The sequence below is a fragment of the Pangasianodon hypophthalmus genome, chromosome 21 (assembly GCF_027358585.1).
Source record: "Pangasianodon hypophthalmus isolate fPanHyp1 chromosome 21, fPanHyp1.pri, whole genome shotgun sequence".
Classification (NCBI taxonomy): domain Eukaryota; kingdom Metazoa; phylum Chordata; class Actinopteri; order Siluriformes; family Pangasiidae; genus Pangasianodon; species Pangasianodon hypophthalmus.
In genome coordinates, this window is record NC_069730.1 from 19,377,041 (window position 1) to 19,401,671 (window position 24,631).

At 37.9% G+C, this 24,631-nt stretch overlaps 1 protein-coding gene and 1 long non-coding RNA gene across 2 annotated transcripts in view; both read right to left on the reverse strand.

The window, feature by feature from the left end:
• Positions 1–1,938: 1,938 nt before the first annotated feature.
• On the reverse strand, positions 1,939–5,385 carry gadd45aa (growth arrest and DNA-damage-inducible, alpha, a). The gene is made up of 4 exons (XM_026946127.3): positions 5,229–5,385; positions 4,584–4,685; positions 4,257–4,473; positions 1,939–2,761 (listed from the first exon to the last, which is right to left on the reverse strand). Exons 1-4 carry the CDS (start codon positions 5,270–5,272, stop codon positions 2,648–2,650), a joined length of 477 nt encoding a protein of 158 aa, XP_026801928.1. The 5' UTR covers positions 5,273–5,385; the 3' UTR covers positions 1,939–2,647.
• Positions 5,386–6,523: 1,138 nt separating this feature from the next.
• LOC117599938 (uncharacterized) overlaps positions 6,524–24,631 on the reverse strand; it is a 42,060-nt gene continuing 23,952 nt past the window's right edge. The window contains exons 2-3 of the long non-coding RNA XR_008300690.1: positions 11,125–11,265; positions 6,524–6,720 (exon numbers count right to left, since the gene is read on the reverse strand). This is a non-coding gene — a long non-coding RNA (uncharacterized LOC117599938). The remainder of the gene's footprint in view (positions 6,721–11,124; positions 11,266–24,631) is intronic.

Here is a 24,631-nt window from a genome sequence, read left to right on the forward strand (position 1 = left end):
AAAAGTATGACGTTCTTTAATAAAATAAAAATTGGAATCGTTGGCAAATTGCTGTGGTACACAGTAACACAGTAACTCCGCTTCATCACACCACCCCATTGTTGATTATTTTCATAAAACAGCACAACACTGTTTTATTCCTTACTCGGATAATCCTTGGACTGCTCAACTCAGATAATAATCAGATTATCATCGTTCATGTAAACACATATTTGTTGCCCTACCATGTCGTCTGACCCCCGAGCAACTACAGTTAAGGATACAGTCTAAATTACAGCACACAGCTGAGTAATTGAAGGTTACGAGTTTTGCTCAAGATCCCAATGATGGATTTCTGGATTTGTATTTACAACCTCTTGATCCTTAGTTCAGATGCACAGAGGGCTGTAGTCACAGTCACCATTTGTCAAGACCAATGAGATCAAGTCTAGACCGAGTCTGAAGTGGGTAAACTAGAGTCGAGAGCGAGACCGAAAACCATTAAATACTTTCTGAGGCCACGTCTTTACTTCAAACAGTCGAGTTCATTCGTGCATTTTCTAGAAGAAGGAATTACTTTGCGTCAGCACAAATATTGGGCCTCATTTATCAAGCGTATCATTTATTGAACATATTTATTTGTAAATCATTCCTATGAATAAACGCCTCAGCTCACGGATTATTTAGCGCCCGCTTTTGTTTTATTAATCTTATATATTATTAAATATGTTTCTTGGCATAGAAGTGAGTCAAAATAACTTCCACTTCTGACTTTCAGCCTTTACCCTGATTGTTCATTTCGTGCTCCCAGCTGTTTGTGCACTTCACCTTTTATGGAGTTTTGTGGGCGTCGCAACATGCAAATGAGTTGTTTCAGGAACAGCTAATCAACAGACGTGAAAATATTTCCGAAACCGGTGGAAAAGTTTAGCCACAGTTTAGCAAACATTTACCCACAACTTGACTCAAAGATTGATAAATGGGGCCTGTTGTTTTTACAAACAAGACCATATTTAGCGAGACCAACACTCCAGAAAAATCCGAAACAAGTTCAAGTCAATAGAGAAAGCATCTCGAGACTTTTCTCGAGTTCTCCAGCCCTAGAGGTGAAAGTGCTGAGCTCCAGCACAGGGTCAGTTCACCATATTGGGAGTTTATCAGGCTGAAAAGGGAGCAGGGGCGACATGAATACCTCGTTACGCTGACTAAAGCAGAATAAAGACAGGAACTGGAGGCTTTTGTCTGTCTGTACTGAGGGTCACTCAGGTCAGTGTGGGGCCTGAGAGGAAACAGAGAGAAAAAAAGAGAGAAAAAAGTAATATTTTCCTGCGTTTCAGTACTATCTTTATACATAAAGACAAACAGTCTCCCAGATCACCAGGATATGTTCAAGAGAAACTTGAAAGTGTTTCTTTTTAAAATGGCCTACGATGAACTTTGTGGTATTGCTATGGTACATCAATTCACTTTACTACACCTGTAAAATTATATTTTTTGTATTTTAGCATTTTAATGCTTTCTAAATAGTTTTAACACTTTGATATAAGCCTCAAATGGCAGCATAAATAAAATTATGATTATTATGATCATACATACATATTTATTTCTAAGTGATATAGGTATAAATAGATGCAGTGCATCAAGGTATTATTATTATTTATTATTATTATTATGATTGTTGTAGATTTTAGGATTTGAAGGTATTTCGACTGATTGATAGTTTTTTTGTTTGCTAGTAAAACTTCTAACAAGAGAATAATATGAAACGATCAACTTATATCAGCTGTCGTTTCGATTACTTACTATTCAAATACATGTTAATATATTTTAAAAGTTTTAATAATACTTTTTTTTTTATTTACGTCAGTATTCGGGGCAAATGCCCTCGGAAAAATGAAGCACAAATTCGATGTCCACGAACAAACTTCTGAAAATTACACAAAATCTGCATCAACACCATTTTTTTTTCTTTTCAAAATATATTTTATTGCATCACAAAATACATCTGAAACCAATCACAGGTCTGTTGGTAGTATAAAAAGGAATTAGCATAAATACTTTTTACAGTGAATAATATGAAATAATTTAATTTAAAGTCTAGGAAATGAGTGATTAACTTACGCAAAAAAAAAAAAAAAAAACTTGTACAGAAAAGTGGAAAAGTTTGAATCCATCTCTTTTTTTTCCCAAAAAAAAAAAAAAAAAAATAGTTTTCACAATAATATTAATAATAATAATAATAATAATAATCATAGAAAACCGTAAATAACACATAAACTTTGAGATTTCTGAGAAACTGAACAGCGTAGCGGCTCCAGCGGCCTCGTCCTGAATCCACACTTCCTAGAAAGAAATCCTTTGCGTGCGAGCTTCACTGCTCAGCACAGACTGTTCATGATTTGTTTTTTTTTCCGCCTCCAGCTCAGCGTCCTCCCTTTCTCTGAAAGCAACGTTCCTGAAAGCAAAAATAAAAACCCGCTGAGTCATCTTGACAGGGCTTGCTGGAGAAAAACACTCCTCCTCCTCCTCCTCCTCCTCGAGAGCAGGCCGAGCTCGAGTTCCAAGATCCGCTGTACTCAGGAGGCAGCGCTCAGGAGTTTTATAACATTTTGTTATTGTTGTCGTTTTTTTTTTTTTAAAGGTTTTTCTTTCGTCCGGTTTAATTGTCTCATCGTTCGGGAAGGTTGATGACGGGGACCCACTGGTCCATGCAGCGGCTCTCGTGGCAGAAGCGATTAACTTTCCACATCGCCTGGTTCTTCCACGAAGACGCACGTGGGTTCTAAAGGGGGAAAAAAGAAAGACAGAGTTAGCCTTGTTAGCATTTTGTTTCTTTGGTTATTATCATAACAATTAAAGATAACGATGTTTGATTAAAGATCATGACGTTTGATTTTGTTGAGAGCTCAAAGAGGAAAAACGATGCTACAATATTTTTTAAAAAAAGGCAAACGATTATGATAGGAAATAAATTTTAACGTAGTAAACGTTAACTAATCAGAATAAGACGTATTTCTGGGAAAGGGCGATGGTAAAGCCAAAAAAAAAAAAAAAAAGAAAAAGTCGCCATACGTTACATTTTCGATATATTCTCTTCTAACGTCGCTTGTAGAAGATGTGAAATGTATTTCCATTCGGCGGAAAAGCAAAAATATATCGGTTACGCCATCTTAGTAGCTTGTAGTGTAGCTAGCTACTTTTATAAAAGGGTAGTTTGATGGTAGTTTAGATTATTTTTTTTAAAAAACGATGAGTAGCTTGTAGCTTAAGTATTAGCCTTCGAGACTCGTATGTCGATTGGTTCATTCAATTCGTAACTGCGTACGATGTTAAAATTCGGAGCTCCTATTCAAAATGCGCAAACAGCAAACAATTATGATATGAAATTAATCTATTTAGAAGACAATTATTTATTTATTTATTATTTAAGATCGAGAACTGTGATACTCACAAATATAATTTATCACGTTACTGATAAATCGTATCATCGTATCAGCTATCCCAAGCTACTTTGTGCAGAAACACGGATCTGCTGTAACATTTCTATACGTAGTAATATGTATATAAATACTGTAGCTAATTTTAGCGGGTTACTGTAATAGCGAGTTACATGAGGATTACAGTAATTACGAGTCTCCGACGTTCACGTCTTGTTAAACGCGATACGTGTAGTGTTGTGTTTTAAGCAAATATTACAAAAAAAAAAAAACTTAGCTAAAAACAGTATTAAGCTAACAGTTAAAGCCGACTAGCTTTACGTTGTGATTTAGAAATGTTATAAATGTAATATATCCGACTTCAAAAATAAATCCTAAGCTGATTAGCTTCATATTTTTATTTTTATTTCTCATATTTCTATTTTTACAATTGTATCGTCCTGAGTAAGCTGGAATAAAAAATTTCCTTCGGGATTGGTAAAGTTGATCTTATCTTCTAATGTCTCAATGTTTCTACTTTTAAATGTTTAAATGTTTTAAATGTTCCTTTTAAGGTAATAAATGCAAATTAGGATCTGTAGCCGAGTCTCCACGGCTGTTGGAGATGATTATTTACATGAGAGCTAGAAAGCAGGTCAAGGGTGAGTAACTGCCAGGCATGTTTAAGCAAGTTGAGCTGGAAAGCTCTCTTCCGCTTACACGCATCATCCACGTGTTTCATTTAATTAGTGACTAATTTACATTTTAGTGCAAGCGGAACAAAGTTTCACTCCAGGATGATCTGTGCACCGCTATCTCGTTATGTTTTGCATTTTAATGCTGGATCCTGTGGATACGTACGGTGACTAGGATGCAATGCAGGTCCATTTGCTCGCCTCCTTGCTTCCCCGGTGCTCCCAAGATCTTGGCGAGGCGCCTGGTGTTGTTCACGCGGAGGATGTTGATGTCATTCTCGCAGCAGAAGGCCTGGATGAGAGTGAAGTGGATCTGCAAGGCGACGTCCTTCACGTCCTCGTCGTCGGTGGCCAGGATGCAAAGCACGACGTTATCCGGGTCTCTGAAAATTGAAAAAGACGTAGGTGTTAGACCCGTGCGGCGATGTTGCGTGGTGTTGTTGTTGTTCGATGAGAAAGGGTTTTAGGATTGTAGTGCAAATAATTTACTTACACATTCAGTGCTTTTGCAGATTCATAAACTCCGACTGTAACCCAGCCTTGGAGCAAAGCAGAAGCGAGGACTTCCTCAAGGGCTTTAGAGACCGAATCCATCCTGAAGCATGAAAAAGAGAGGAACTTGTTAGGAAGTTGGTTACAGAGTGGACATACATACATATATATATTATATATATAAAATATAGACTTTGCTGCACTTTTGCATGATTAATTACATTTTATAATAACGCAAATGCAAATAAAAAACGACAAGACTTCCGAAAAACAAAATTTATTCGCAAAAAAAATTATAATACCTTGCAATAAATAGATTAATTAATTAATTAAAATGTGCATTGCCCTGAAAGCCCGTGCACGCGCACTCACTCGCGCTAAGTCACGTGACCCAGCAGCTGTCACGAGCCGCCCGGCTGCGCTAACGGCTTTTCAGCAAGTTTTACTGACGAACATTTTAGCACCATATTCGCTTATGCACATATTTAGCACTCATAAGCTTAATATATGTGACTAATACGGATGTTATCTACGTAAAAAAAACACGTAAATTAGCTACAAATGCACACACTGCTATTCATTCACCTAATATCACTGTGCACGCGCCTTCTCAGAGAAAAGTAATAATAAACCCCAAAAAACGTACCTTTCGACAGAAGTATAATCTCCGTTCAGCTCTTCAAAGGTCATGTTGCTTGTCAAGAAATCCAGTACGGATTGAAATAATGAATTTTGTTACACACGCAGCTTTATTCCACACAGAGGTTCAAGTCGTTCTGACTGCGTTCTCACTGTCGCCGGGTAAGTCAAGCCGGACTCACGCTCCAAAATTAGCATATCATTTCTGATTGGTCGTATTCTAATTAGAAAGAACAAACTCTTCGACTCGATTGGCTGTTGCGCAAGAAGTCACTAGGCAGACGTTTTTTATTGGTGAGGAGCTATGAGGAGCTCGCGCGAAAGCTGATTGGACGTATGCTAATTTGTTTGGGCAAACCGTGCTCCTGAAAGCCAATCGCTGCACGGAGCAGCAAATAAAGGCGTCTGATTGGTTTGATTTACATTAAGAGGCGGGGTCTGTATCCAGTCAGTGACGACAGGTGGTTTCTTGAAGGTGAAAATCTTTGCCCTGACATGTCTGAAGTTTATTTGTGTGATATGACCACTGATTTCTGAAAAAGATATAAATTATATTGATATGTATTAATTCTCAGATCACATTACATCAACTTTTAATGCATTCATGAACATTTTTCTCTAATCTGGTACATTTTAGTATAATTTTTGGTGATATTTTTGTCATTTGTAAACATAACCTTAATTTAAATTCATGCACTCATTATAAAGACCACACCTGGAAGTTTAGCACATTTAAAATAAAAATGCATATCTTAAACAAACAAACAAACAAACAAACAAACATGCTTTTAAAGACTCTGGAGAGCACAGACGCCCTGAACTGCAAAAAAACCCCGACATTTCCACTTAATATCTAATAATTTTAGCATATAATTAACAACTTCTTATTTCAGGTTCTTTTGTTGCTATTTCCTATCTTGAAACCATTAGTTATTAAGTCAAAATCTCAAAATAGCACTTCAAGCTTTATGTCACAATTTGTGCTTCAAGGCTTCTGAAGTGGAGGTTTAGGACTATATGCATAGATAAGGTTTTTTTTTGTTAAAGAAACAAATAAATAAACAAATAAATACCACATTAATACATGCATTTGAAGGGCACAGAAGCCCTGAAGTGCAAGTTGTAATGAACTGATGTGCTATGTCACTATTTCAACTTAATATCTCATTATTATGACGCAACAACTTTTAATTTCAAAATATTATTACATTTTTGACATAACAGCCTGTAATTTCAACAAAATAACTTGTATCTTGAAATAATAAGCTATATACTGCGTTCATAGGTGTGGTATAGGGCCTTTAATATTAAATTTAAATTAAAAAAGCATTAAAATGCATTAAAATTTTGTTTGCATGCTTTCTGACCCCACTAGGCCTATGCACAGCTTGTGTATTTCCAGCTTGTCTTTCCAGAAGTCACATGATTGAACAGATTTGGATGACTTCATCATGTTTTGTAAGATGCAATTTCCCTTCAGGAAGTTCTTTAGTCTGTTTCTGTAAAAGAGTGACACCATGAGGCCAAATCTCACAAACCTTTAGAGTGGACATGCACACAAAGGGAAATTGTTCGAATATTATTTCAAGTGCACACAAACTCTTTTATCCTTCAGCATCAATGTGGAAATAACATTAATGTTCTAATGTTCACTCCTGTGAGAAAATAACAAAAGATTAGCATATAATTAAAATAATAATAATAATAATAATAATAATAACAAAACACAATGCTTTTTGTTTTTTGGTGAAACTATCTGTCAAACAATATTAACAATATAATATCACATCTATAGACTTCTGAATGAAGACTTCTATCTATAGACTTCATATAGACTTGTATAGAAATTATAAATGTATAAATAGATAACTGTATATATTTACATGATCATTAGTAGTGTTAATAGCAATAGTGTTTATTTTGTTAATTTATTTATTCATTTACAAGTGATAAATTTAATATGCTATGCTCTATAGAATATAAGAGTTAATAATAGTTCTTATTTACAGAATTTATTTTATTTTCAGAACCATGTCTGCAATAGCTTTAGCAACAGCACACTATCCTAATATTACACGTTATATTGTTTATCCCCTGTGGGGAAAAAAAAAGTTCCCCTTACAATAATCCCCTCAATCCATTGGCAATTTTCCTAAGATCATTGTGAATCAGCTGATCATTGTGTAGTGAACTGAAAAGCAATAAACGGCCTGAGGAGATTACTGCAAAAACACTGGCCCTGTTCCAGTACCTCGACACCACACCCTCGTCAACTTCCCCCTGAAGTAATCCCCAGTAGTCGCCATCTTAAAATTAAACTCGACCCTGAAACACATTAAATATGCTTATAGTGAAATATCTGCAGTGTGTTTAGAGATTCTGGTGCTGATTTGTTGGGCTGCAGAAACATAAACAGTCAGAAGACCTTTCACAATATCTTTTTGCATATTTTTACGTGTAGCTGCACATATATGATGACACCCAAATAAAATTTAGGGTTTAAATTCATGCTTTTGAATTTCAAAAAAAAAAAAAAAAAAAGCTTAAGGCACAGGATTAAAAAAAAAAAAAAAGCATCCATCACAGTGGACCCTGGGTTTACGCAGTTACTGTAAGCACATATCTGTGGAGATATCAGTGATAACGTCTATTACACTGTAAAGAATATGTTTTTTCTTTCAAATTAATGCAAATCTTTTTCAGTGATATTCAAACATCACACAGGTACATGCAAATAAGTGTTTATATTTAGGGTTTACTGCATCAGAGAATAAGAATGACTGACTGATTGATTGACTGACTGATTAGTTTATTCAGCAGGGCCAATGGACAGTTCATGACTTCCCCAGAATTAGCTACAGAGCTAAATTTCATCTGTAGTCTCTGAGCACTCATGACTAAGGAAACTGGTGAATTTAGAAATGGCAAACACATTTAATATGTTAAAAAAAGGAGTCTGATCTAGCTTATCATATATTTACTGGCTCTTTTCAGTACTAAAATATCATAAATAATAATTTCCCACAAAACAACCAATTCAGACAGCAAGGCAGATAAGAAGCAAAAAAAAAAAAGTACAAAACAAACACAAATGTACAAAACAAAAAGAGGCCAAGCGACCATGAAACACACGATGGAGATCAGCAACTAATAAAAACAAGCTCTAGAAAGAAAATCCTTAATGGAAACAGAGTTTGATATGATATTGTATTTTTTAAAAAATGCTATTGTTTATGATTATGAAGTTCTACAAGGTGCAAGAGACTATTCTGCACAGGAAAGACTCGTGTCTGCTTTTCAGAATGATCATCTTGTTTGCTCTGTTTTTATGCAAGTCATCTTTGTACTTCTGTTTTATTGTTGTATTATTTTAATAGTTTCCCCCCTATTATCAATAATCAATATTTTCTTATGAGTTTTGTCTCTTTGGATCATATATTTATTGTAAAAGAGGAAAAAAACAAACAAACAACAACAACAACAACTGCATTTTTGTATCCAGACACCAGGGGGCGACAGAGCTTCATGAAATACAACTGTAAAGAAATTTGCATCTGAATTCATCCTGAAGAGATTATTTCTGGAACAAGGAACACGTGTGAACTCACAGAGAACTTGCTAAATGCTCAAAAAAAAGCTATTAATTATGAACTTTTGAAGAACTGAAGATAATTTTTTTCTATTTGCATATAAACAGTGATATGAATAGACTACACAGATAGTGATGTGATTAAACTTCTTTCTATGATTAAACTTGAGTTGTACTGCAAATGCAGCTTGTTTAACCTTTCAGTTTTCTTCTAAAAAAAAAAAAATACAGAAACAAAAACAACAATTCTAACATTTTTCTTCTCAGTGCTGAAAAGACCATTAACATAAAGTTTAATGTTAAATTATTGATATTAAAATCATTCTGGAAGAGCTGTCTGCTGATATAAAAATATAATCCAGCCTTACATACAATTATAAATGATTAAATTATTAATATTGCATAATTATTACTTAAATCATCATATAAATACAGTATATATTTAACCTAGCTTTTAAATATATACAGTGAATGTATATGTGTACATCATTTCTACATAATTTCTACATGAATAAGATATCGATCATGAACTCAAATCAATTTTGTCTTTTAGTTGACTTAATTTTTGTGTTAATGCACTATTTATTTTAATTAACATGGAAATAATGTTAGAAGTAAATTAAGTGCATGGTTTGTTTCAGTGTAGATACAGATTAAATATTTAATATTTGTGCTATGTTCTATTTTATAAAACCATATCAGGCTATAAATGTACTGTAGGCCTATATCTAATTGAGAGATATTATTATTATTATTATTATTATTATTAATATATCAATGGGATAGCATGTTACAGCATTCAGCTTTAATTTCTGTTATTAAAATTTTACAAACACTGATAAATAACACTTTATTTAATAATTTTACAAACACTTACAGTTGCTTGCATTTTGGCTGTTTCGTGTTTTGGATATCTCTAATACAGATTTTTTTTTTTAATCTTCACTGTGATAAACACAACAATATAAAACACAGAGAGTGAACTGAGAGTTTAACATAAATCTATGTCAAACACTTGTGAAAGTTGTGTGATGAACAGTAGGTTAATACACTCCAGTGATGCTTTGAGAGGTCTATTCATGCGACAGCTGACAAATGTGCCAAGTGCTAAAGGATGCCAGCTAAAATATGTCTCCTTAATGGACCAATTGCTCAATTAAGTGGCTGATTTGTTCCGTGCCACACTCTTTAATATGGAGAGAGTCATATTTCCTCCTAGATTAGTATAGATACTGGCTGACAGACTGCACTGCTCAAGGTATTTGGCCAGCATAATTCATTCATAATGCCACAATGCAGCCCATCTATCATCTCATTTTTTTCCTGCCACTTCCTTTCCCTCTCCAATTCACTTCCAGGCTCCTGGCTCTTTATCGAGGGGGGTTCGGTGTGTGTTGTGTGTGTGTGTGTGTGTGTGTGTGTGTGGGGCGGTGGTGGTGGTGGTGGTAGTGGTGGTGGGGTTGCAGGACAAGGTTGGGACGTTGGCAGCTTTTTTTTTTCGTCCGCTGATGTATTAGGCAGCATATGCAAGCGATGAATTACCCGGCGAAGGGAGTCAATTATCCAGTCGGGAAAAAAAAAACGGGAACAGTGGCCCTTTGCTTGGCCTAAGGGCCCCTTTTTCCATTTGAAGGCCTGATTTTTGAAGAGGGGGTGGAGGGGGGTGTACGTATAAAGGAAAGGAAAGCGCAAGAAGAAGAGAGGGATGAAGATTACAGAGGGGACGTGATGGGTCTCAGATCCTCTCTTTAGCTCATTTTGTGTCATTTCTTTTTTTGAGTCTTTTTTTTTTGAAGGAGATTTGGAACAGGCATTTAAAAAAAAAAAAAAAAAAAAAAAAAGCAGCCATTTTTTTTCACCCTCTCCTCTCATTTGTCCTGCTTCGCATCAAACCCTGCCCCTGGTTTGACTATTAGAAGTGGAGGTCAATAGGGATATGAGAACTGCCACACGTGCTCACATGTCCCAAACCACCGAGCCTTGTCACTTTTCCCCACTGATTTCACCCCCACACCTCTCTTTTTTTTCAAGGAGGAGGAGGGGGGACGTCCCGTAAGAGACGCTGAAGAGACGCTGAAAGCTTGCCAGAACAAGCTGACTGACATGGGTGACACTTAGGGAAATGAGGTCATTAGCTCGAATTACGGGGGGTTTTGATAGCTCAGTAATGGGTTTTAATGATGGAATTTAGCACGCTCAGCCACCAGGGACACGCGCCCAACACAGGCAGACAGGTCGTTTAATAAAGAGACTTTCCACCGTAGAATAAGGATTGTGCCTGAAAGAGTCTAAAAAATAAAATCCAGAGACTTACCTGCACCATGGCAGAACTATTTTTTTCTTTTCCCGTCCTTCAATTTCCTGAATGTTGAACACTTTTCATAAACCATGTCAGAAGTCCAAAACCACGTTGTTGTTGTTGTTGTTGTTCTTCTTCTTCTTCTTCTTGTCCAATCTTACTGAGAAAGAAAAAGTTGTGTTATAGTATTATCAAGATAATTGGTGAAAAGGTGATTAATTTTCAAAAGTTCAGCTCCAAATCACAGGTTTATGTTAATGCACTTGTTCTGATATGTTATCGTTTCCATAGTAACAGCTCATTCACTGGGACTCGTACGGCACACGCTTCACTTTAAAAACGGATTAAAGAAAACGTGTGTAATTGTTGATTTGGTGACGTTTTCTGTAGGGAGACGTTTATTTAACATTTATGGAAGGAGTCTCCAGTGTCAGCGCTTTCTAACAGTCAGAGGTAAAACTGTAACCTAGTTTTCAGGACATTGGAGTTTACACTTGGTTTCTTGGTAAAAAAAACAAAAAAAACAACAAGCTTTGTCTTATTAACTTCAAGAGAGAGAAAAAAAGAGAGGCTGGTGAGAGAACAACTGATCATAGCTGCTCTAACGTAAGTGAGAACAGGAACGAACTTGTTTCAGACTTTTCACAACAGTAAATGTAACTATGATAAAAAAAGCATAATGTATAGTTATTTAATCCATTTAAAATTTTAACATTAGCAAATTGCTGTGGTATAAGAGGAATAAAACACTCGGGGACGTGCTGGTATAGGAATTTCGGGGCGGTAACTGGAACTCTCCTTCATCACACCACACTACTGTTGACTATTTTACTTTAACAGCACAACGTGGAGTGTTTTATTCCTTACATAAAGAACGCTTGTTCCACTAATTAAGCTTCACAAATCACCTCATCTATTATATTATTTATAATATTTTAAGAAGCATCAGTGACTAATGTGTGGGAAGTAAAAAAAAAAAAAAAAGTTTACGAAGCTCTGTTTTTTGGAGGCCTTTCATTTCATTATCTATGCAACTGAGGTTGCCTATAACGTGTCTTATACCCGTTAGCACGTGTTTGGCACCTTCTAGTAGGTCTTCACTGAAATATAACAACATTATGCGTGTCATAAAAATGGCTGCCTGGATGCAATAGATGCATGTTGATATTCCACCAAAAGATTGCTCAATTTGAGAAATTCACAGTAGGATTAAAATCAGTATTATGAGCTTTGTGTGTATGTGTGTGTATGTGTTTACATAATAAGGCTAGCATATTATAGATTCGAAAAACTGAAAAAATATATAATTTGTAGAATGCTATTAAAATAATGTGTGTCAAATTTGATACTGCAGGCTTTAAGTGTAAAATAAACAAAACTACTTGTTTTTTTTACACTACATCAAAATACAATTTTTTTTTTACCCACTGGGATCAATTAAATGTTTAATTTAGAAAAATAAGAACTGTTTTACAGGGTTATGTTTTCATGTATCAGATCTCATATCAGGAATTTAAAAGCACATGGTTGGCAGATGTAACACACAACAGACTACAAATGAAAAAAAAAAGAAATAAAGAAATAAAGAAGATTAAGCAGCCTGGCATCAGGCCACTCGGGGATTCTGCAGAGTTCCAGCTCTGTATGGAACATCAGTTTGTGCATCGTGTTTACTTCAACAGTACGCGTGTTGAACTTTTTAAACTTAATTTTCCACCAGAACTCGTTCTGAATCATTCCACAGCCATGGTGAGGCCTAAAAGCTATGCTAGTCTAGCTCTCGCAGAACCGTGTGAGGTTCTCTGAGGGAACAGGCAGACTCTGAGCTGGATATAAGGAGCAGATCCAGTGCTAAGCCACGGAGAGCGGAGTGTGTAATGGCTCGTTGAGCTGCTGAGGCCAGGCCCGGGGCTTCTGAGCAGCCATATTTCAGCATGTATCGATTAGGCACTGCCTAAACGCCGCCAGGCCTTCCTCCCCTCCGTCCTTGATCCTGTAAAGTAATAACCGTACGCGTGTCAGGGAGGTAATTATCATTGATCTGCTGGAGAAAAAGTGACAAATTTTGCTGTCGTACCATGGCATGATTCATACCCGTGTTGGTGAACAGTGAAAGTACCGAGCAAAACTGAGTTTGTTCCATTAGTACGCATAACCTTCACACCTTTTATCTATAACATGAGACACAAACATCAAATCAATCCAACATATTCAATAAGACAAATGTGGAACAGAGGTGTAGCTACGTGCTAATAACCAGAAGATTGTGAGTTTGAGTCTCTACGTTGATCTTGAATTGAATTTGAATTGAGTTGAATTTATTTCATACGATCATTGGCCTCATTTATCAAACTGCATATGAACGATTTTACTCATGAAGTGTTCGTAGGAGCATCTAAACAAGAAATTTGCTGTTCATGAAAATAAAGTTTGTATCCTAGGTTTCGCTCCTGAGTTTAAGTGTAAACTTACGTAGAAAGAGTCTCACTAATGTGAACCATGACTGATTGGGTTCAAATCGTATGATTGTTGATGAGTTACTGCGATTTTATATACGGATTTCTCTGTCACGTTTAAATCACTTATTTATATATAATTTAACACCGATTTAACGAACATTTTGTCATTTCATATTAATGACTTGAAAGTAAGCATAAATTAAAACAAATATGGCTAGCTGTTGAATTAGGACAAAAGTAATGGCACCCTATAAAAGCAGGAAATGTGGATCTATGGCAGACGATGCACTGCAGTGGCTGAGCTGCATTATTGGAAGATTTAGTACACGCTGTATTTAGGAGGCACTCTTTCACCAGCAGTCACTATTTTGCCATTTTCAGCTCTCTGTGAGCTTCGCCTTTTATGAAGTTTGGGTGTGGCTAAAGGTACAGTAAGTGTGCTCGGCAATTTATGGATGATTTGCATTTATCAACATATGCACATGAGTACGAAGAATATCAGCAAACCTTTTGTAACTTTTAGTTTGGTTTAAACTTTTAGTTTAGGTGGTACCTTTTAGTTTGATTTGACGACCAAATTACGAAAACGTTTACACACAACTTTACTAAATGACTGATAAATGATGTTCGCTTCTGAAGGATACCTGATGTTAGTGCTAGCTAACAACAACCATAATGCTAAGATGTTATCATTGCAAGTGTTGCATCAAGATACATTTTGATGTATTTTTGTCCATTACCTGTTACGAGGAACTTTAGGTGTCAACTGAAAGATGTAACTGGCTACTATTGTTTGTTTACCTCATGAAGAACGAGCCTTCATGACACTGAGTAGGAAAAAAAAATCCAAATCCAAACCAAACAACAAGAACCAACTTTGTTGCGTTGACTGGCAGCCTCTCTTCGGCCGAGTCTGCTAAAAAAGTTATGATCCTACTTAGCCGGCAGTCCCCACTGGCAACGACGGAGCAGAAAGCAGCGAGCACGTCAGCTCGTAACAAATGAGCGGGACAAGGCAAAGGGCTGTGAGATTGCCACATTCATCATGATGGCGTCGAGGGCTCGTAGCACTTACTGCTGGGTTTGTGCGGACAGGCTAAGCCTCGGATCCTCGGATCCTACAGAACTTCCTTTTGATTAGAAGTGATATGCTTTTGTGCGCCTTATCGGTTTATGGAAGTCTTTTGACTTTAATTCTCTAAAATCTCTTGTTTTTGTGGTCGTTATGATCCTAGAAGTTAATAAATATTAATAAATGTTAATAGAGTTCTCTAAGCATCCTCTTGCTAATATAAACATCTATAAAAAGCTCTTTACACTCCAAAACACTCGCCTCTCTCACTCTCTCTCACTCTCTCTCTCTCTCTCTCTCTCTCTCTCTCCGTCTTCCCTCTCTTTGAGTTTTGATAGATGACTGATTGCCTGCCGGTACAGAAAGATTTATTAGTGTTTATCCAGCACTCGGTGGTCACCTGCGGCTTAGAGACCAGGGCCCGCTGCGTCAAACACACCACACACTCAATATGTGTGTGCGTTTCAAGACTCTCATCCATTATATCCTTATACACAAGGCCCAATGTGTACAGTATGCATCTGTATGTTTGTATATATATTTATATTTTATATTTTATATATTCCATCCCTCGATTTCATCTCACTGGTTCAGATCCCTGAAGCCCATCACTGGTCGACGGAGGAATAAACTTATAGGGAGAAACCTGATAGAGGTGACTCCTGGTGCTCCGACCGGACGCAGCGACCCGCAGATCTCCGCCATAAATTGTGATTATGGGCTAAGTGGGGTGAGCGGATGCAGGAATTCTTCAGCGGGATATTAGTTTGACACGGACGCACTCCGGGGAACACACGGCAGCATCCAGGAAGTCTAAAGGACATTAAAGTCAGTCAGGATGCATTAATTCTTGGCTTCAGATGTAAAATGTGAAATCGTCTTTTACTCCACCTTTTAAAGGGTTGTGAGTGAAATTTACAATGTAAAAACTTTCGTCAAAATGAAACCAGACTGGAAATAATTTCAGTGATGAATTTGATTAATTAGAAACTGAAGCAATGTTAGTTTTTATTCCTTGTTGACATAGCAATGGGACAAAAAGCATTTTTTTTTTTTTGCTAATTCTAGACCAATATTTTTTTTGAATATTTTTATCACTTCAAAATTATGCTAGCTATGAAACCAGACATTAAAAATAACAACTTGCTTCAACATATTGAATATAGAATTAGCTTTTTTTTTTTAATAATTGCAGTTCGTTAATGTAGTAATTATGGCTCACAAACAGAGTTTAGTTACTGAAGCAATGCTAGGTTTTTTTTGCTACTAGGAACTGGTTAGCATTAATTCTAGGAGTGTTCTTGGAATATTTTATCAAATCAAAATGATGCTAGCTGCTAAAAAAAATGGTAATACGTTTCATGCTGTACATCTTGTCCTCGTGTCATGGCAAGGCTAGTTCACACACACATGCATAAAGGGCTCGTGCTCATAGCTAAAGTGAATATATGACTAGAAAACCAGTGTTTGACGTGTTTCACACCACATGTGTGTGTTACATTGATGTATATTAGCCTTTGGTCATGGGAGATAACGGTGTCCATTAGTGATGACACGTGTGGACTCAGGGATGCTCATCCTTGTCGCTGTATATCATTGCGCTTCCTGTAACCTTTCCCGTGTGAGAGATAGAGAGATAGTGAGAGTGAGGAAGCGGAGAGGATGGAAGGAGACGGTGAGAAAGACAGGCAATCATTTCTCTCGTTGAGGGCAGCGGAGCGGGGAGGCGTGTAGATGAAACCCCATTTTCCTCTGATTAAGTCCTCCAAAAATATTCCATTTGTCAGTGCCAGCGCCGGTGATGGCGGCCCCGTGCAGCCAGCCGAGTGTGTCTGTTGACTATGTAGCGCTGCCGATTTACATCGGTCACTGACAACATCATCTACTCACTAATGTCCTCCTTCACTCTTCTCTAAACCCACCTCTCATTGTCAGCCCACCTGTCTCTCTCTCTCTCTCTGTATCCCACCTGTCTCTCTCTCTCTCTCTCTCTCTCTCTCTGTATCCCACCTGTCTCTCTCTCTCTCTCTCTCTCTCTCTCTGTATCCCACCTGTCTCTCTCTCTCTCTCTCTCTCTGTATCCCACCTGTCTCTCTCTCTCTCTCTCTCTCTCTCTCTGTATCCCACCTGTCTCTCTCTCTCTCTCTCTCTCTCTCTCTGTATCCCACCTGTCTCTCTCTCTCTCTCTCTCTCTCTCTCTGTATCCCACCTGTCTCTCTCTCTCTTTCTCTGTATCCCACCTGTCTCTCTCTCTCTCTGTCCCACCTGTCTCTCCTTCTCTCTCTCTCTCTCACTGTGTCCCACCTGTCTCTCTCTCTCTCTCTGTGTGTCCCACCTGTCTCTCTCTCTCTCTCTCTCTCTCGCACGCTCTCTCTCTCTCTGTGTCCCACCTGTCTCTCTCTCTCTCTCTCTCTCTCTCTCCCACCTGTCTCTCTCTCTCGCTCTCTTTCTCTCTGTCCCACCTGTCTCTCTCTCTTTCTCTCTGTCCCACCAGTCTCTCTCTCTTGCTCTCTTTCTCTCTGTCCCACCTGTCTCTCTCTCTCTTTCTCTCTGTCCCACCTGTCTCTCTCTCTCTCCCGTGCTCTCTCTCTCCCTTTGTCCCACCTGTCTCTCTCTCTCTCGATCTCTCTCTCTCTGTGTCCTTCTCTCTCACCCTTTATCCCACCTCTCTCTCTCTCTCTCTCTCTCTCTCTCCCTTTATCCCAGAGTCCCTCTGTCTCTCTCTCTCTGTCCCGCTGTCCCTCTGTCTCTCGCTATCTTTCACTCCTTCTCCCTCTCTCTCTCTGTCTGTCACTCTGTATTTCTCTATCTCTCTCTCTCCGTTTGTCTCTCTCTGTGTCCATCTCTCTCTGTCTGTCTATGTGTCTGTCTCTCTCTCTGTCTTTGTTTCACTCACTGTCTCTTTTTCTCTCTTTCTTTATCTCCGCCTCTCTGTATGTCTTTCTCTCTGTCTCTGTGTGTGTGTCTCTCTCTCGCTCGTGTTTTTTCTCTCAGTGTTTCAGCCTATTTTAACTTGATCTGCTCTCATTGCAGGGTTGGCTGCAGCGATTTCCTCAAAAAAAGGAGAGAATAAAAAAAAAACGAAAAAGGACCCGTCTCTGTCATAGGCGCTCTCAATGTCATCAATTTCAATTTCCAATCTCCTCTCGTCTTTTTTTCCCCCGTCTCCTCACTACCAACCTTAGCCACTCTCTCCTGCCCTGCTTTCTCTCAGGGAATTTTTTTTCTCTCTTTTCTTTTTTTTTTTTTTATTCCTCTCCTCCCCAAGCCTCATGGCCCTCACCCTCGTTCTCCTCTCTACACATATTACCCATTACCTAGGCCTGCGCTTTCTTAGGCTTTGTGAAATAGAATGCAATTTCGCCCCTCGCCTGCCTTGTGATGAGACCCAAATGAAAGATCATTAATATTTTGTTTTTTTTTAAAAAAAAAAAAAAAAAAGAAATACACACACAATTGCTTCCTCACATTTCAATATCTGTGCTGTGTGTGTGTGTGTGTGTGTGTGGGCATCTTTTTTTCCCCCCCACCGTCATGAGGCCTGTCTTACACCTTCAGCCGGCTAATGATGAACGCACGACCTCGCCGATATGAACAACACAACGTTTTCCTTCCAAGGTTTGTAAGATTGAAATGAAGCCGGCGGTGGGGACGAGGGGTTTGGTGTCGGGGGTGGAGAGGTGTATGAGGTGTATGAGGGGGGTATTGAAGGCTACGTTCCAATTTGTCAGGTCGGAAGACAGAGTGGCAACATTAGCAGGCCAGACAAACCAAACCGGGTCCCGGTCTGTCATTTGTAAGCGTGCAATGAACTGACAGGTTTATGAGGTGTCTCTTTTCTTTTCTTTTTTTTTTTTTTTTGGCCTCTAAACGCTCGCTATGTTGACTGACGGACTGTCTGCGCTAAAGTGGCCTCACTGCTCTGCCTATAAAGTCCCATTAAATGCTGCTTTAAACCATTAAAAGTAAAAATATGAAACAAGAGCTACTAAAATGTCCGTACTTAAAACCCTAATATATTGCTAACATTAGCTACGTAAGCTAACCTGATGGCTAACTGCTAGTAAAGTACTAGTAAAGTATCTAGTGCCTGAATTCACATCATTATTGTCTCAGTAATTTATTTAAAAACAGCCAAATCTGTCCAAAAATAACCACAGTTCTTTATTACTAACATTGGCTAAGTAAGCTAACCCACTAGCAAACTAGCTCATGTTTGTCACTGAGTGGGATTTCAGCATCTGATTCTTTTCATTATTTTTCCCAGTAATTTATTTAACAGGGCCGAACCTGATAAACAATTATGGTTGTTATGGTAACTTTATATATTTTTACCACTAACATTATGTAAGTAAGCTAACAGACTAGCGAGCTGCTAGCGAACTAGCTCACGTTTGTCACTTAGTGAGCCTCATTTTACATCAGTATTGTCTCAGTAGTTTATTTAATAGCAGTCAAACCTTATAAACTATAATGGTACCATAACAACCACTATTATTTATCACTACCAGCAGCCAAAGCTGTTGAAATATGAAATATTACCATAACAACCACAAGTGTTTATCACTAACATTAGCTAAGTAAGCTAACTGGCTAGCTAACTGCTAGTAAACTAGCCTGTATTTGACAGTGAGTGAGATTTTGGTATGAATCATTATTGTCTCAGCAGTTTATGTAACAGCAGCCAAACCCATGAAAATATAAAGTTACCATAACAACCGTGATTGTTTATCAGTAACATTAGGTAAAGAAGCTAATTGACTAGCTAACTGCTAGTAACCTAGCTCACATTTGATACTGAGTGGGATTTCAGTATGAGTCTCAAATTACATTGCCAGATTACAGTAATTTATTTAAAAGCAGCCGAAGCTGTTGAAATATGAAATGCTACCAAACAACCGTGATTATTTATCACCAACATTAGCTAAAGAAGCTAACTGGCTAGGTAGCTGCTAGTAAACTAGCTCAAATTTGTCACAGACTAGGTCTCATTTTACATTGTGTCAGTCATTTATTTTACAACAGACATTTATTGTCAGTCATTTATTTTACAACATTATATTTCATCACTAACATTAGCTAAGTAAATTAATCGGCTAGCTAACTGCTAATATACTAGCTCAAATTTGTCACAGAGTGGGATTTCTGTACCTAAGTCACAATTTACATCATTACTATCTCAGTGATTTATATTATAATAGCCAAATCTGTATAATAATCTGTATAAGTATACCATTACCATAACAACCATGATTGTTCTCTAACACTTGCTAAGTAAGCTAACCTGCTAGTAAATAAGCTCAGTACGATTTCAGTATCTGGGTCTCAATTTACAGCCAAACCTGTTCCAATATAACGTTACCGTGACAACTGCTAATATGAGCTAACATGAGCAAGGATTCTGCGGCTAAAAGCTTCCAAGAGGAGTTATCTATTTACACATCATATTATTCATCTCACGGTTACATAAAAGCAGTACATCGCTGCGAAAATGCTAGCTTTAATGCTAACAATAAAGGAAATGCTTTTAGGAAACAATTAGTACTCCACAATGAGATCATATTAACTCTTCCATGCTAGCTTCGCTCTGTTTTTACAGGATTATGAAATTGAGATCATGCTAACTTTTCTATGTTAGCATTCATTCGCTATACAAATAGCATGATGCCAACTTCAATACTAGCTTTCATTTCTACGAAATGCTAAGTTTTCTTTGCTAGCTTTGTGTGTGTTTTTATTAGTGATTTGAAAAAGGCCTACTTTTCATGCTAACATTTTTTTATGCTAGCTTTTTCATTTGTATTAGGGTCATCATTCAACAGAAAAAAAGGAAGAAATCTTCTTTCTTTTATTTTTTATTAGGGATCATTTAGTGTTATGTAAATGAGATTATTTACATAACACTAAATGAGATCATGCTAACTCCTCCATGCTAGTCACAAATGTTTTTATAGCAATTATAATTAATGCTTGAGTCTTTATTAATGGTGGAAAAAATAAGAAAAAAATAATGTGTTGCAAGTGAAAAGGAGGAAGTGAGAGGAAAAGAACATGATGCGAGGAGGAAAATGAGAGAGAGAACAGTTGTGAAATTTAATTTGGAAATCAATCAGTATTCATTAGCCCGTGAGGCATTTGCTCGCTCGCTCGCTCGCTGGCTGCTTCTCTCTCTCTCTCTCTCTCTCTCTCTCTCTCTCTAACGAAACATTTTGCCACTCAGCATGGCACCTCTCGTACTCACTGCTCACCCAGGCATTGCCCGCTTTCCTCGCCGCTCCGCTCCCTAACCAAACTTTACCCCCGCCGCCCTCATTAGCATGTCATTAGCATCTCATTTGCATAGCCCTTTCTTAGGAGAACTTTCCTCGTCTTACTTTAATTGTTTTTTGTTCTTGACAGCAGAAGGAGAAAAATCAGGGCCTAAAGCAGCATGGCTGAACAGAAGAGAGCGTTTAAGGAGATTTGATTTCAGTAAGAGAAAAAGACACAAAGTTATTGTGGCCACCATTAGATTATAAAACACCATTTATAAAAGCTTTAAACATTTACTGTCTGTAAATGATTATAAAAATGATTAAAATGTTATCATAATAACAAAATATATTATAATACATTTTGAATAAAAATTAAATCAGAAACTACAAGTAAAAGAATAGCGGAAATACTGACTCTGAAACAGTTAAATAAAATAAAATAAAAAGTTAACATATTATTTACGTAAAATTATTTACTAAAACTACAGTGTGTGAAAACATAATAATAATAATAATAATAATAATAATAATAATAATAAAAACCAGAATTTACAATGAAGTTAAAAAAAAAGAAAATACCTAGTATCACATTTTAATTATTATTTATATAATTATATAATAATATTCTATAAATTGTAAATGTTACTTGTCTACGATGTTTTGCTGAGGGTTTTTGGCATGCAGCCTAACACACACACACACACACACACACACACACACAGGGTAATTAGCAGGCTGTCAGTGAGGAGGATGGGGTCACGCAGGCAATTAAGAGTGTGACAGCTGCAGGAGTGTTGGCGTGTAGTGCTGAGTGTGTGTGTGTGTGTGTGTGTATGTGAGGCCTGACAGACTGAGGGCTCGCTCTTGCCAGGGTGTGTTCAGCCACACACACACACACACACACACACACACACACACACACACACACACATACACACACACACACAGGAAACAGTTTGGCACTGGAGGCTAATGTTGCTAACAAGTACATGGACACTTATATCCAGTTCAGCATCAAGTCAAGTGGTTTTTATCGTCATTCCTCTGTATAGCTTATATACACTGGGACAGCATGTCATGTCTCCAGAACCACAGTGCAACACATAACAGTACCTCATAAAGACTACATAAAGTGTAAATACACAACAGTGTGAGACTAATGAAGGACAATAAACACACAGAATATGGACTGTAAACTATTGTGTAGTGTAGCAGCACATGAATGTAGCAGCAATATTTAGCAAAAATAAAACTGTCTGATGCAGCTTTTTACAGCTTTTTGAGTCATAACACTTGCCAGAAGTTTCATAAAATAGAGAATTAATTCGTATCAAAAATATATTTCACAAATCAAATGTGAACATTATCATCCGAATCATTTTTTGCATACAACTCCGGCTTTGCACTTTAGGCCACACCCCCTACCCCTAATGATAGACCTATGATTAAAGAAAATTACTACGTTCTCTTTACGTCATCCTTCATGATCGTGATCGAGAACCATCCTGTCCCGTCCTCCTACTGGTGGATTTTAGTCTTTGCTCTATGACGCTATATATATCATATCACTTTGCGTTCTAAGACCTCTTATCTCAAATCACGAACAAGGAAGTGTGAACCTTTCTTAAGCTGTTTTCAATCTTCGTGCTCTCAAGCTGCAAAAGTGGGGAAAAACATGGACGCCTCAATGTTTGTCTTTTTTTGTAGAAACAAGCTAGCAGCTAACTGTGATGAGCAATGTATATTTTCCTCCTCAACAAAACAGTGAACTGTATAATCAGTTTTATAGATTTAACAAGTGAATATGTCTGTATGCTGATTGACCTAAAGCTAATGTGTGTATATACAGTGTAGCTCATTTAAAGCTAAGAAGCACTGCCGTGTTTAGTGCTGATGCTGTGAGCGGCCATTTTGATTTGACGTCACTTGCTGAACTTGGGGTTAAGGAGAGCTTCTGAGTAGGAATTCCGAGTTGAGGGGGCGTTTACTTTGGTTTTTCATAATCGGAAATTATTTAGTTACGACGTTTAGTTGAATGCAGCATTAAAATGGAGCCATGATGGTTTTTAGCTTTATGGTACTTTTGTACATTTTTATAGATAACAGCGTCATGCAGCATCAGAAATAACATCAGCACCTAATTGCTCTCATAGCACAAGTAGAAAACAAAATAATCAAACTCCAGAAAGCGAAATGATTGCATTTTGGATACAGAGGGAAAATTTTGCAGAGCTGTTTCTTTAAAATGTGGTGCTAAATTACAGCTTAGCAGCATTTGTGATTGCTTATCAGTAAAGCATGTCACTAAAGCTATCAGGGATTCCCATTCTTGTGTGTGTGTGTGTGTGTGTGTGTGTAGGGCTTCATGCTGTGCAGTAATGTAGCTGTGATTTCCCAGTCATTGCATTCTGACAGACACTCATCCGAAACTCACGGAGAGAAGCCAATCTGCTACGTGCCACTGAGAAAGATACACGCAGAATAAATAATCAAATCACACCTTTCCGGAAGATGTGTTCATTTCAACTTCTGAGATTTAAAAACAATGAATTTTCTGCTTTTTGTACTGAATTATGCAATAAAAAGAAGTGCGTTAGAGTTTGATAAGATGCTGTAATCCGTCAGCAGTTGGAGCTTGTCAAAGGTGTGTGTGTGATAAGTTGACATTGACTGCATGCCTCGGTTTGACAGTGTCCCCTAAACTCTATTAAAAAAAAAAAAAAAAAAAAAAAAAAAAAACGCAATGCTTTGCTAGGTACACATTCGGCATGGTTCAGAGGGGAGTGCTTTTTCAATCTCTTCTCTATCATTTTTGAATATCATTAGTGAAGAGCAGTCCATTTTCCATGCTTGCCAGAATCAAGTCCCAGAGAGAGTCGGCGCGAGAGACAGAGAGGGGAAAAAAAAGAAAAGGGAGACTCAAAAAGTCTGGTGATTTATCATCTTAGGCCCGAGCTGTGCATTGACATTAAGGGGCTGATGAGAAGAGCGTGTTGGCGGGATATTAACATCCTGTTATCATTTCAAATCTTTCTCACACACACACACACACACACACACCAACACCGGCGGCCGTGACAGGCGGCGAGGCAGCACACGCTCTCTCTCGATGACTGGGCTCGATCACCTGTGACAGTTTTGATTTGATGTCACTTTTCCCCCGTGCGCAGTTTGTCTGAGCGGTTAAGAGGTAATTGTGTGACATTAGCATGGAGGAAGCGGACGGAAGGGAAAGGAAGGAGGGAGAGGGAGATGGGGGAGACGCCGGGCTCTCGCTTTGTCTCGAAACACGGCACAACTCGGGGCAGCGGTTATAAATGGCCTCCATTTCCCAAACCGCTCCGTTCTCCGTTGTGGAACGCAGCGCCGCGGGGTAAAAAAAAAAAAAAAAAAAAAAAAAAAAAAAAAGGGAGGGGGTGGTTTGTGGGGAACCGGGGCTGAGAGAAAAGAGGCTCTTTTTCTCAGGGGGGAGGAACGGTGACATGGAGGAAACACACCTCAGGTAGTCTGGTATCAGTCAGGAAAGCGAACAGGCCCACTGTGTGCACTCAGATATAAAGCCACCAAACTGTCACTGGTGCTGGTGCTGGTTCTGGTGCGGTACCAACAAGCATACACTTCTACCTCAGAAGGTCGTACCTGTAACTAGCTTTTAGAATTAAGGTTCATTTACGTACCTGAAACATATACTATATACACATTTTTACACGTAAACGATAGGTACTAAAGTTACAAAG

What these genes read in the sequence shown, in the direction of transcription:
- gadd45aa (XM_026946127.3), bottom strand. Translation starts at nt 5,272, where the DNA reads ATGACCTTTGAAGAGCTGAACGGAGATTATACTTCTGTCGAAAG. An exon ending in GATTATACTTCTGTCGAAAG is followed by an intron (nt 4,686 to 5,228) that starts GTACGTTTTTTG and finishes TTCATGCTTCAG; the next exon opens with GATGGATTCGGTCTCTAAAG. An exon ending in TGCATTGCATCCTAGTCACC is followed by an intron (nt 2,762 to 4,256) that starts GTACGTATCCAC and finishes TTCCCCCTTTAG; the next exon opens with AACCCACGTGCGTCTTCGTG.